This window comes from Acipenser ruthenus, unplaced genomic scaffold (genome assembly GCF_902713425.1).
Source record: "Acipenser ruthenus unplaced genomic scaffold, fAciRut3.2 maternal haplotype, whole genome shotgun sequence".
Classification (NCBI taxonomy): Eukaryota; Metazoa; Chordata; class Actinopteri; order Acipenseriformes; family Acipenseridae; genus Acipenser; species Acipenser ruthenus.
This window is the reverse complement of record NW_026708160.1, coordinates 1,065-13,294: the sequence shown is the minus strand read 5'-3', so window position 1 is coordinate 13,294 and position 12,230 is coordinate 1,065. Positions and strand designations below refer to the sequence as shown.

Sequence of the window (12,230 nt, the reverse complement as noted above, 5' to 3'; positions counted from 1 at the left end):
TAGCATTTAATAAAATAATGAAGCTGTTTTTCCTAACCCGTATTTATTCTGCTGTGTGGAGGGAATGGTATTCTTGAAATTCCTTGTTGCAAAAAAATTTGAATAATCTTTCTGTTCTCAAAAATGTCCATTTACAGGAATGTTAATATTTAAGATATTTTTTGTATTTGATGTATTGATTATATATATATATATATATATATATATATATATATATATATATATATATATATATATATATATATATATAGGAGCTCTGGACTCTTGACCGGAGGGTCGTGGGTTCAATCCCAGGTGGGGGGGACACTGCTGCTGTACTTTACCTAGATTGCTCCAGTAAAAACCCAACTGTATAAATGGGTAATTGTATGTGATCTCTTGTAACAATTGTTCCTTGTTGCAATATAGCCATGTTTGTGTTGATGTTTTCAGTAAAATGACTATTTTAATTTTGTTTTTATCGGGGTGTTTTTGGACTCGCGGGTCACCCTCGCAGTTGCCAGGGAGGAGCGTCTGTGGTTGCTAAGGACAGCGCAGAGCAGTCGCGTTTTGTGACGTAACGTCCAAGTCAAATTCCCCTGGAGGAGCGAGAGGTCTGGTCGCGGACGAGTGTCGTCACAACCCGGTGGAAGCTGTTCAGAAAAATGGCTGCCACGATGTGGCTGCATGGAACTGCAAATATGAAAATAACGGAGGGGCTGATCGCCGTGCTGCAGAGAGACCGGCCGGAGCACTTACCAGCCGTGCTGGCGAGTTACCGGGAGCACGGGGTCGTCTCCTCACAGGTACGGCACCGACTCCGCCAGCGGTATTAACATAAACAGTAATGTGAATAACAAAGAGTGCAAACGCGCCTGCGCCAGTTATTATTAACGCGTCCAGGACGCAGTGTTGCACGAGTGTAAGAAATACATCGTAATGAACCTGACATGACTTTACTGTGTGGCTCGCCGTCGCGATGAGCTTTACTGAACTTTACTTCAGTCAAACCCTCGTCATGTGTGATCCGTCTACTGCTGCTGTACCCGGGGGGGGAGGTGTACAGCAGCCGGGTTAGTCTTAGTCTCAAAATGCAATGAAATATTTTCAGTAGACGCTGTAGTTTCAGACCATGAAATACCACTGTACTACTATTGTGGCTTCCGGTAGACTTTTTTTTTAAGCGACTTTATTTTGTAATATCTTTGATTACACGATGTTAAATTAAAATATCAAGAGGCTGTGTGTCCCGGTGGTGAGATGATGTTTATGAGAAAGATGGACAGCCTCTCCCCTTCATCGTGCTGCAGGGCACTCGCTCCAGTGTGTGGCTCTGGTCACCGCAGCGCCCTCATGACCCGCAGTCCACTCCGCTTTCCTGCTGCGATGTTGGGGTTGGCTGCTCTCGACTTCCTTCGAAGGAAGTCGGTTTGTCTCCAAGCTGTGCTTGACTGTAACCTTGTGCCTCTCAATCTGTGTGTCTCCAGAGTGAATCTGCGTTAGGAGGTCTGATCGGGATCAGCAATGCTCAGCTGGGCTCCATCAAAACCAGGTACCCTCTGTGGCACTGCCTGCCCTCGCTGTAACATTCCTAATGTAACCCAGGTACCCTCTGTGGCACTGCCTGCCCTCGCTGTAACATTCCTAATGTAAACCAGGTACCCTCTGTGGCACTGCCTGCCCTCGCTGTAACATTCCTAATGTAACCCAGGTACCCTCTGTGGCACTGCCTGCCCTCGCTGTAACATTCCTAATGTAAACCAGGTACCCTCTGTGGCACTGCCTGCCCTCGCTGTAACATTCCTAATGTAAACCAGGTACCCTCTGTGGCACTGCCTGCCCTCGCTGTAACATTCCTAATGTAACCCAGGTACCCTCTGTGGCACTGCCTGCCCTCGCTGTAACATTCCTAATGTAAACCAGGTACCCTCTGTGGCACTGCCTGCCCTCGCTGTAACATTCCTAATGTAACCCAGGTACCCTCTGTGGCACTGCCTGCCCTCGCTGTAACATTCCTAATGTAATGAGGTCTCTCTTGTATTAATGAGGTCTCTGCAGGGTTGAGGGTCTCTGTATATAATATTAATGAGGTCTCTCTTGTATTAATGAGGTCTCTGCAGGGTTGAGGGTCTCTGTATATAATATTAATGAGGTCTCTCTTGTATTAATGAGGTCTCTGCAGGGTTGAGGGTCTCTGTATATAATATTAATGAAGTGTCTGTGTACTGTATTAATGGGGGGTGTGTGTGTGCAGGTTTTCAGGTCTGTGTCTGCTGGCTGTGCTGGTCAGTGACGGCTCCACTGATCTCTTCCAGCAGCACTGCCTGTCCTGGCTTCGAGCGCTGCAGCAGACCATTCAGGTGAGCGAGGGGGGAGGGGGAGGGGGAGGGGAGGGAGCAGTAATAATAACAATACCAAGACATTTCCACCTCCTGTGTGCAGAAACCTCACAGACAGTGAAACCTGCCCTGTGACAGGACTGCCCTGCTCCACTCACACTGATATAATAGACAGTGAAACCTGCCCTGTGACAGGACTGCCCTGCTCAACTCACACTGATATAATAGACAGTGAAACCTGCCCTGTGACAGGACTGCCCTGCTCCACTCACACTGATATAATAGACAGTGAAACCTGCCCTGTGACAGGACTGCCCTGCTCCACTCACACTGATATAATAGACAGTGAAACCTGCCCTGTGACAGGACTGCCCTGCTCCATTCACACTGATATAATAGACAGTGAAACCTGCCCTGTGACAGGACTGCCCTGCTCCACTCACACTGATATAATAGACAGTGAAACCTGCCCTGTGACAGGACTGCCCTGCTCCACTCACACTGATATAATAGGCAGTGAAACCTGCCCTGTGACAGGACTGCCCTGCTCCACTCACACTGATATAATAGACAGTGAAACCTGCCCTGTGACAGGACTGCCCTGCTCCACTCACACTGATATAATAGGCAGTGAAACCTGCCCTGTGACAGGACTGCCCTGCTCCACTCACACTGATATAATAGACAGTGAAACCTGCCCTGTGACAGGACTGCCCTGCTCCACTCACACTGATATAATAGGCAGTGAAACCTGCCCTGTGACAGGACTGCCCTGCCATGATTCAGGGCATCAGTCAGCCCTGCATGTTGTGTGTTCCCCAGTCCCAGGACCCCTTGCCCACGGTGGAGCTGGCTGTATGTGTGCTCCGGGACCTGCTCCAGTATTCCTCCCAGCTGCCAGAGCTGGCCAGGGAGATCGGGCTCAACTCCATCCCGGGGATCCTCACCTCCCTGCTAGGCCTCAAACCGGAGGTGAGACGCAGAAAATATAAAAACATGGGGGGGGGGGGTGTTACCAATGGTTACTAAGGGTTACCAACGGTTACCTAGCAACATTTTTGATACTGAACTCTGGTTTAATGTTCTGACCTGTGTGTCTCTGTGCGTTTGCTTGCTCTGCAGTGCCACCTAGCTGCCATGGAAGGTATGAGAGCCTGCATGAGTTTCTACCCAAGAGCCTGTGGATCATTGAGGGCAAGTATTATCATTATTATCATTATTATCTTTATTATTATTATTATTATTATTATTGAATGGATTGTGTGATTTAAAAGGAAGGATTATTATTTAAATTCATCCTCTTGCATCGTGACTCTGTCGTGTGTGTGGTCTGGTTTTTGGGTTCTTTGATGGTTCTTCATTGTAACTTGCGATTGCTGTTTCAGGGGAAGCTAGGAGCTTACTTCCTGTCGAAGCTGGACTCTGACAACCCCAAACTACAAGAGGTGAGAGACTGATGGACCCTCGGAGAGGCTGACGGACCCTCGGAGAGACTGATGGAGACTGACAGACCCACACACAGCTCTAACTCTCTCTCTCTCTCTCTCTCTCTCAGGCGGCTTGCTCCTGCTATGCTCTGCTCCCGTCTCTGGGGTCAGGGTTCACGCAGGGGTCGAGGGGTCACACGGAGGCCTGGACTCAGCAGCTTCACTGCCTCCTCCACACGGCGCACGGCATTCTGGGACAGCTGTACGAGGGAGCCGAGACGGGTCAGTCCTCCAGAGAGGAGCAGTTCTGATCATATTAACAGTTAGTGCAACGTACGGAGCTGTGAAGATAGGGACTGACTCTCTGCTCTCTCCAGACCCAGTGCAGTACGAGGGTCCCGGGGGGGAGCTGCCCTTACCCCCCCTCAGTGAGAGAGACCCCCTGCTGGTGCTGCAGCTGAGACAGCGTTACAGTGGAGTGAGCCAGAGCCTGTCTGCACTGCTGAGGTGAGACACGACGAGATACACACAGAGATGCATTGAGATATATACACACACACACACCAGTTACCCCTCTGTCTGTCTGTCTCTCTGTCCTCAGCTCAGATGTGTCTGTCCCAGTGCGTCTCCCAGTGCAGTGTGTGCTGAGTCTGGTGTGCCGGGCGCTGGCCGTGACCCCCAACAACATTGTGAGTCAGTCCTGTATATACTGTGTATCCCAGCACTGCTCTGCAGTATTGAATAAGCACTGTATCAGTCCTGTATATACTGTGTATCCCAGCACTGCTCTGCAGTGTTGAATAAGCACTGTATCAGTCCTGTATATGAGTCATCTCTGCTCTCTGCTCTCAGTGATCTCTCTGCTCTCAGTGATCTCTCTGCTCTCAGTGATCTCTCTGCTCTCAGTGATCTCTCTGCTCTCAGTGATCTCTCTGCTCTCAGTGATCTCTCTGCTCTCAGTGATCTCTCTGCTCTCGCTCTGTGATCTCTGCTCTCGCTCTCAGTGATCTCTTTGCTCTCAGTGATCTCTCTGCTCTCAGTGATCTCTCTGCTCTCGCTCTCAGAGATCTCTCTGCTCTCGCTCTCAGAGATCTCTCTGCTCTCAGAGATCTCTCTGCTGTCATTCTCAGTGATCTCTCTGCTCTGATCTCTCTGCTCTCTGCTCTCAGTGATCTCTCTGCTCTCAGTGATCTCTCTGCTCTCAGTGATCTCTCTGCTCTCAGTGATCTCTCTGCTCTCGTTCTCAGTGATCTCTCTGCTCTCGTTCTCCTCCTTGTTTCAGGGCTGGCTGGGGGACGGGCCACTCAAAGCGCTGGTTCTGCCGAGTGTGCACTCACACTCCCTGCACATCCTGAGTGCACTCATTCACAGGTACGTGAGTTACACAGGGGGGGTTGGAATGGGGGTGGAGTGTGGTTTGAATGTGAAGTGGGTTGGAAGGGTCTTGATTTATTGATCCAATGCAGTGAGGATCGTACTGTGTATTGAATTACTTATTGATCTCTCCCCCTGTGGTTTTGACCCCTCTCCCCTGTCTCTCTGCAGTGCTGGGGCCAGGCTGGTTCAGTTCTCCAGCTCTCTCTGTCGCCTCTTTGCTCAAACTCTCAGTGCCTGGAGTCCAGCCTGTGACACTACCCTGCCCGGCCAGCAGAGGGCATACAGGTACCAAACACAACTACAGGATGCACAGCAGACCCTGATAGTGATGCGATCCAGCCCTCTGAAATGTCTTTTATAATATACAGCACTAGACCCTGATATTGATGCGATCCAGCCCTCTGAAATGTCTTTATAATATACAGCACTAGACCCTGATATTGATGCGATCCAGCCCTCTGAAATGTCTTTATAATATATAGCACTAGACCCTGATATTGATGTGATCCAGCCCTCTCAAATGTCTGTCAATGAATTCTGTCCAATCCGATGATGTCATCTTTACCCACAGTGCTCTGCGAGTGCAGCTGTACAACACTTTGGAATTGTGGGTGAAGGTGGGCGGGGCCTCTTCGGGCGTGCTGCAGGGGACCTATCACCACGCCGACGTGCTATTGGCTCACCTGATTGGTGACATCACTACAGGGACCGACACAGTCAAGGTGGGATATTGGAGGCGACCCTGTAATTACGTCTTTATAGAAAGCAGTATTCTTTCAATTGACTTATTGATTTGTTTGTTTCTCTGGTTGCCATGGCAGCTGCGTGCTGGGAAGAGCTCCCCGGAGCTGGCGGGGCATGCTGGGAAGGCGGGGGGGCGTCGCTCGAAGGGGTCGGATCTGAGCGAGGTGGGAACGCAGCTACAGAGGAAACAAGATGCTGGAGCCAATCGAGACACAGCACTGTCAGCCGTCACGGGTACGAGACAGGACGAGACAGGACAGGACATGACAGGACAGGACAGAGCCGGACAGGACAGGACAGGACAGGACAGAGCCGGACAGGACAGGACAGGACAGGACAGAGCCACCCAGGACAAGACAGGACGGAGCCACCCAGGACAAGACAAGACAAGACAAGACAGGACAGGACAGAGCCGGACAGGACAGGACAGGACAGAGCCATCCAGGACAGGACAGGACAGGACAGAGCCACCCAGGACAGGACAGGACAGGACAGGACAGAGCCACCCAGGACAGGACATGACGGAGCCAGACAGGACAGGACAGATGGCGTGCAGGACAGATGAAGGTCAACGCTGTCATTCCAGAGCAGTTGATGCCAGTCCAGGTGATTACTGTGATCACATTTTTTTTTTTTCCCTTCTCTCTCTCTCTCTCTCTCTCTCTCTCTCTCTCTCTCTCTCTCTCTCTCTCTCTCTCTCTCTCTCCAGCTCTCAGTCAGATTGTTCTTACCAGCGGGACTCTGCTAAAGGAGGAGATTCACAAGGTGAGTTTAAGAGGCAGAACATTTCAAGTCTTGGGGTGACAGTCGATTTTAAACCCCCTTTTATAAATCATATATGTGATAGCGGCGCCTCTTCAGCAATAACTGACTCCCTCTCTCTCTCTCCTCTTCCCCCTCTCCTCTCTCCTCCCCCTCCTCTTCCTCTTTCTCCTCCCCTCCTCTATCTCCTCTCCTCTCTTGCTCTGTCTGTCTCTCTCCCTCTCTCTGTCTGTCTCTCTCCTCTCCCCCTCTCCCTCTCTCTCCTCTTCCCTCTCTCCTCCCTCCTCCTCTTCCCCCCTCTCCTCTCTCTCTCTCTCTGTCTCTCGCTCTCTCTGTCTCTCTCCCTCTCTGTCTCTCTCCCTCTCCACTCTCCCTCTCCTCTTCTCCCTCTCCTCTCTCCTCTTCTCCCTCTCCTCCCTCTTCCTCTCCTCTCTCCTCTCCCTCTCCTCCTCTCTACTCTCTCCTCATGTGTAGAAGCTCCAGGAGCTGCTGATCCCGTTGCTGGTGTGCTTGCAGCAGCAGGGGCTTATGGGAGGTCCGGGGGGTCAGCTGACCAGCCCCTACAGCAGCCCCCCTGCCCGGCGGGCGCTGTACCACCTCCTCCTCTCGCTGGTCCTCGCGCCCAGCCCCCAGCGCCCTCCGCCACTGCACTGCGGGGTCCGGCTCTTCAGCCAGGGCCTGGGGGACCCCAGCGTGGAGGTGAGGCTCCGAGCACACTGCCTTAGTGTGTCTCTGTGTGTGTGTGTCTGTGATCTCTATCTGTGTGTGTGTGTGTGGGTGTGTCTCTGTGATCTCTGTGTGTGTGTCTGTTTGCCTTTTAAAAGTGGAAAGTGAAACAGAGCCTGCTTTGTTCAGACACTTCCCTATGGTGAGGATATTAATACCTCAACCCCATGGTTCTGTTTGCTTAACAAGTTAATGTGTCACCTGAAGCCATCGATGCATTTACACAGCAGCTTGAGTCCAGGGTTTACATTGTGTGTGTGTGTGCGTGTGTGTGTGTGTGTGTGTGTGCGTGCGTGTCTGTGTGTTTGTGTGTGTGTGCGTGTGTGTGTGTGTGTGTGTGTGTGTGTGTGTGTGCGTGCGTGTGTGTGATCCTTGTTTTATTACCTTTTATGATGATTGAGTGTTTATGAATTTGACGGCTGAACAGTGAACTAACTGAATTCTCTTCTCTCTCTCTCTCTCTCTCTCTCTCTTCCTCTTTCTCCCCCTCTCTCTCCCTCTCTCTCTCTCTTTCTCTCTTTCTCCCCCTCCTTTATCTCTCTTTCTCCCCCTTCTCCCTCTCCCTCTCCCTCTCCCTCTCCAGGTCTCCTCATTCTGCCGCGATTCCCTCACAGTGTGTAACTCTCTCCTGCACCCTCGCTCCCCATCCCTCTCCCTCCCGGACCCCCTGCCCCAAACCCAGTCCCTGCGCTCGCAAACAGGGGTCCCGTTCCCCTCTGCTCGCGCCCGGACCCTGCCCTCACTGCTACCCCAGAATCACCTGCCCCCCGAGCCCCTGCCGGGGGAGGCGGAGGCGGGGGGAGAGGGGGGCAGGAAGCCGGTGTTCGTGCGCTATGATAAAGAGGAGCCGGGAGACGTGGAGATCTCTCTGGAGAGTGACTCCGATGACAGTGTTGTAATCATGCCAGAGGGGCTGCCGGGCCAGAACCCCAAGCCAGCAGCCCCGGCACCGCCACCGGCACCGGCGGGTCAGAGTCAGAGGCCGCAGACTGGCAGGAGGACGGGTCACCAGCCCCAGCCCGTCCCGGAGCCCGGAGCCAGTCCGAAAAGCAGCCAGGCTGTGAATAACAAGACTGGGAGCTGCAGCACTGCTGGGAATGATACTGACAGCAACATTACAGCAGCAGCGGCAAGCTCTCCCGGGGAGGCGGGGGCTCCTGTCGTCACGGCAACGACGAGCGGGCCCCCCCCTCTGCCCCCCCTCAGCGTGGTGGGAGGAATTGGGGCAGCAGCAGCAGCAGCGATGGGGCAAGTGGCAGTTGAGTCACACCAGCAGTTACAATTACAGCAAAATGCACCCCAGCAAAACTCCCAGAGCCAACAACAGGATACTGTGATAAATATCAACAGCTCGGACGAGGAAGAGGAGGAGGAGGAGGAGGAGATCGATGAAGAGGACGAAGATCTGGAGGAGGAAGAGGAGGATCCCGAAGGGGAGGGGTATTACGAGGAAGACGAGGACGAAGAAGAATACGATGATGATGAAGAAGATTATGAGGAGGAGGAGGGGATGATGATGATGGAGGGAGAGGAGGAGGAGGAGGAGGAGATGTTGGACGAGGAGGAAGACGAGGAGGAGGAGGGAGAGTTTGATGAGTTGGATGATGATGATGATGATGACATTATTGATGAAGATGAGATGGGGGAGGGGGTGTGTTTGGGGGTCCCGGGGGCTGTAGCAGGATTCGCGCTGGAAAGGATAGAGGAAGAGGAGGAGGAGGAGGAGGAGAGAGGGAACGAAGGGGGGTCGACCGTCCTAGAGGAAGGCAAAGGGGATATGATGTCATCGCAACAGGAGGGCCAGGGGAAGCAGGAAGCTGCTGCTGATGTGGCGGGAACTCTCGCACAGGTACGAGAGGAGGAGGACGGGGGAGTGACAGGAGGGGAGGGGAGACAGGAAGAGGAGGTGCCAGAGCAGGAATGGGCGGGGCCGCAGCAGCAGGAAGTGCTGGTGATGTCGCAGGGTGAGGTCGAGGAGAACCAGGAAGTGATCGCGGCGGTGTCTCACATCCAGATAGAGGCTCCACCCCAGGAAGTGGAAATGGGACCGGAAGGGGCAAGGCCAGGGCAGGAAGGGGAGGGACCAGGGCAGGAAGGGGAGGGGCCAGGGCAGCTTCAGGAAGAGGAAGGGGCTGCAGGAAAGCTTCCAGAGGAAATGGAAACGCAGAGACAGGAAGTCAGCCCTCCGAGAGATGGGGGAGAGGGGGATGAGAAAGGAGGGGTGAAGATGGAGGGAGGAGATGTGATTGAGCTGGAGACGGAAGGGGGAGAGAGGGATTCAGAAGAGAGAGGGATGAAGAGGAAGAGAGAAGAGGAGGCAGCGCCAGCAGAGCAGGAGGAGAGCCTTGAGGAGAAAAAGGTGAGTGTGAGAATGGACAAAATGAAAAGGTAGATGTGACGTGCAGATTTACACACGGTTTTCAATTCCTACTCCTCTCCTCTCTCTCCCCCTCTCCTCTCTCCCTCTCTCTCCCTCTCCTCTCTCTCCCTCTCCCCCTCTCCCCCTCTCCCCTCTCCTCTCTCTTCCCCTCTCCTCTCTCTCCCTCTCCTCTCTCTCCCCCTCTCCCCCTCTCCTCTCCTCTCCCTCAGCTCGATTCAGAGAGCACCTCAGTGATGATGGCTGCGTTTGTTGATATCTCCCCGGAGGATGAGGAGGAGGAGGAGAGCACGGAACTCAGTCCGGACTCTTAGAAACCGGGCCCAGAGAACAGAGCCGGGCCTGGACTGCACTCCACCCCAACAGAACAGAACAGAACCTGCCTTTCTTTTTTTTAATATTATTGCAGGGTTACAAACTCACACTAGCCCTGCTGCTGCTGCTGCTGCTGCTGCTGCTGCAGCCAGTCCTGGGGTTCAGAGCTCCCCTCAATGAAGTCTGTTATTATTATTAATATTGAAATGATCAGGAGCCATGTCAATATTAATAATAACTAGACTTCATTGAGGGGAGCTCTGAACCCCAGGACTGGGTGCAGCAGCAGCAGCAGCAGCAGCAGGGCTAGTGTGAGTTTCGAGCTGTGATGTCATCATTTTTGTGTGTTGTTTTCGATCGCCTCTCTTGCCCTGTATAATTGTGTTTGTTTGTTTCTCTGCCTGCCACAGTTAGTACAGACTTCTTTATTAAAGTTCTTGTATTTCAATGAGATTTCCGGCTTCTCGCTTCCTTGTTTTTATTTTAGTTCTAGAAAGCAGAGAGAGAGAGAGAGAGAGACGGAGAGAGACTATTATTGCAAATATTGGAACGCGTTGTGATTCTATCATGGCGGTTCGTAGCCGAGGAGTCTGTCCCTTAAAAACAGCCTGGAAGTGGAGGAGAGTTTAAAAATGTGCTTTTAAAAATAATAAAATAAAGGGTTAATTCATTTTGATTTCATTAATTATTATTATTTGTTTATTTAGCAGACGCCTTTATCCAAGGCGACTTACAGAGACGAGGGTGTGTGAACTATGCATCAGCTGCAGAGTCACTTACAACTACGTCTCACCCGAAAGACGGAGCACAAGGAGGTGAAGTGACTCGCTCAGGGTCACACAATGAGTCAGTGGCTGAGGTGGGACTTGAACCGGGGACCTCCTGGTTAGAAGGCCGTTTCATTAACCACTGGACCACACAGCCTCCTAATTAATCAAACATGACGGAAGTTTCAATCACACTGATGAAGGCACTAGAGCCCAAACGCTGGTCTGCTTGACTCAGTTTAGTTTCAATAACACTGATGAAGGCACTAGAGCCCAAACGCTGGTCTGCTTGACTCAGTTTAGTTTCAATAACACTGATGAAGGCACTGGAGCCCAAACGCTGGTCTGCTTGACTCGGTTTAGTTTCAATAACACTGACGAAGGCACAAATCGATGTATTAATTCAATGGCAAAGATGTTGACTAAAATAAAATTAAAACAATTAAAGAGTTATTTTAAATTTACGTTTTGTGTTTTTAAGCATTTTGTTTTAATAAAAACACAGATTTGAGTTTTGTTTTTTTTAATTTTACTGGGAGGGGGATGGATAAACACTTGAAATTGCAAAGTTGCAAACTTGTAAATTTTGACCCCGAGTTTCCAGAGAGTGCAAACGAGCCGGTCCGCGTGAAGATAAACACCGGAAGTTGATTTTATTTCTGTTTTTGTTTAAGGAAGTTTAGCTCTTGATCGAGGCAGTAAAACTGCTGCGTGTGAAACAGACTCGGCGGTTCTGCAGTGACCCTGTGAAAAATACAGAAGTGCAAGAAAAGCTGCTACCCCCCATCCCCCCTCCCCCAAACCCCCCCATCCCCCCTCCCCCAAACCCCCCCATCCCCCCAAAACCCCCCCATCCCCATCTCCCCTCCCCCTCCCCCCATCCCATCCCCCCTCCCCCCTATCCTCCCCTCCCCCAAACCCCCCCATCCCCATCCCCCTCCCCTCCCCCAAACCCCCCCATCCCCCCTCACCCCTATCCCCCCCCCTCCCCTCCCCCAAACCCCCATCCCCCTCCCCCTCCCCTCCGTGCGTACATTATTATTATTATTATGATGATGATGATGATGATGATGATGATGATGATGATGTATGTGGCAGGCGGCTTTCTGCGTTGCATTGTATCCCTGCTGTCTGCAGGATTGTGTTTGTGAATATGGAAGCTGTTTCCTCTCATGTCGAGCTGTGAGCTGCGCTGTGTTATGCATGGCAGCGTTTCCCTTTGTAAATATTTAGTTTTCCTGCAGTTAGTTTAAACACCGGCCCTATTCAACAAGCTGCGAGGGCATTCCTGCTCTCCCCCGCGATCGCGCAACACTGCGCCCCGCTGAACGGAGAGAGACTGACGGGAAGGTCTTTGTCAAGGTGTGTCTTTCTGAAGGGGTCCGTTGTTGCGCTCGTGTGGGGCGAGGCTGGTAGA

At 51.9% G+C, this 12,230-nt stretch overlaps 1 protein-coding gene across 2 annotated transcripts; it reads left to right on the top strand.

Annotated features, from left to right (window-relative positions):
* The first annotated feature begins 593 nt into the window (after nucleotides 1–593).
* LOC117419318 (proline-, glutamic acid- and leucine-rich protein 1) lies at nucleotides 594–10,499 on the top strand. 2 transcript variants are annotated; one of them, XM_059020117.1, is made up of 17 exons: nucleotides 594–785; nucleotides 1,467–1,531; nucleotides 2,234–2,339; nucleotides 3,141–3,290; nucleotides 3,441–3,512; nucleotides 3,704–3,763; nucleotides 3,874–4,027; nucleotides 4,123–4,252; nucleotides 4,347–4,434; nucleotides 5,028–5,116; nucleotides 5,291–5,407; nucleotides 5,694–5,844; nucleotides 5,944–6,100; nucleotides 6,576–6,631; nucleotides 7,103–7,327; nucleotides 7,938–9,713; nucleotides 9,944–10,499. In XM_059020117.1, exons 1-17 carry the CDS (start codon nucleotides 645–647, stop codon nucleotides 10,043–10,045), a joined length of 3,639 nt encoding a protein of 1,212 aa, XP_058876100.1. In that variant the 5' UTR covers nucleotides 594–644; the 3' UTR covers nucleotides 10,046–10,499. The 2 variants fall into 2 exon arrangements, with proteins under 2 accessions (XP_058876100.1, XP_058876101.1); XM_059020118.1 differs by lacking the exons at nucleotides 1,467–1,531; nucleotides 2,234–2,339; nucleotides 3,141–3,290; nucleotides 3,441–3,512; nucleotides 3,704–3,763.
* The last annotated feature ends 1,731 nt before the right edge of the window (nucleotides 10,500–12,230 follow it).

Excerpts from the sequence above, each read along its gene's own strand:
- LOC117419318 (XM_059020117.1), top strand. The coding sequence starts at position 645 with ATGGCTGCCACGATGTGGCTGCATGGAACTGCAAATATGAAAATAACG. Across the intron at positions 3,513-3,703 it reads GAGCCTGTGGATCATTGAGG|GGGAAGCTAGGAGCTTACTT; the intron begins GCAAGTATTATC and ends TTGCTGTTTCAG. Across the intron at positions 5,408-5,693 it reads GGCCAGCAGAGGGCATACAG|TGCTCTGCGAGTGCAGCTGT; the intron begins GTACCAAACACA and ends CTTTACCCACAG.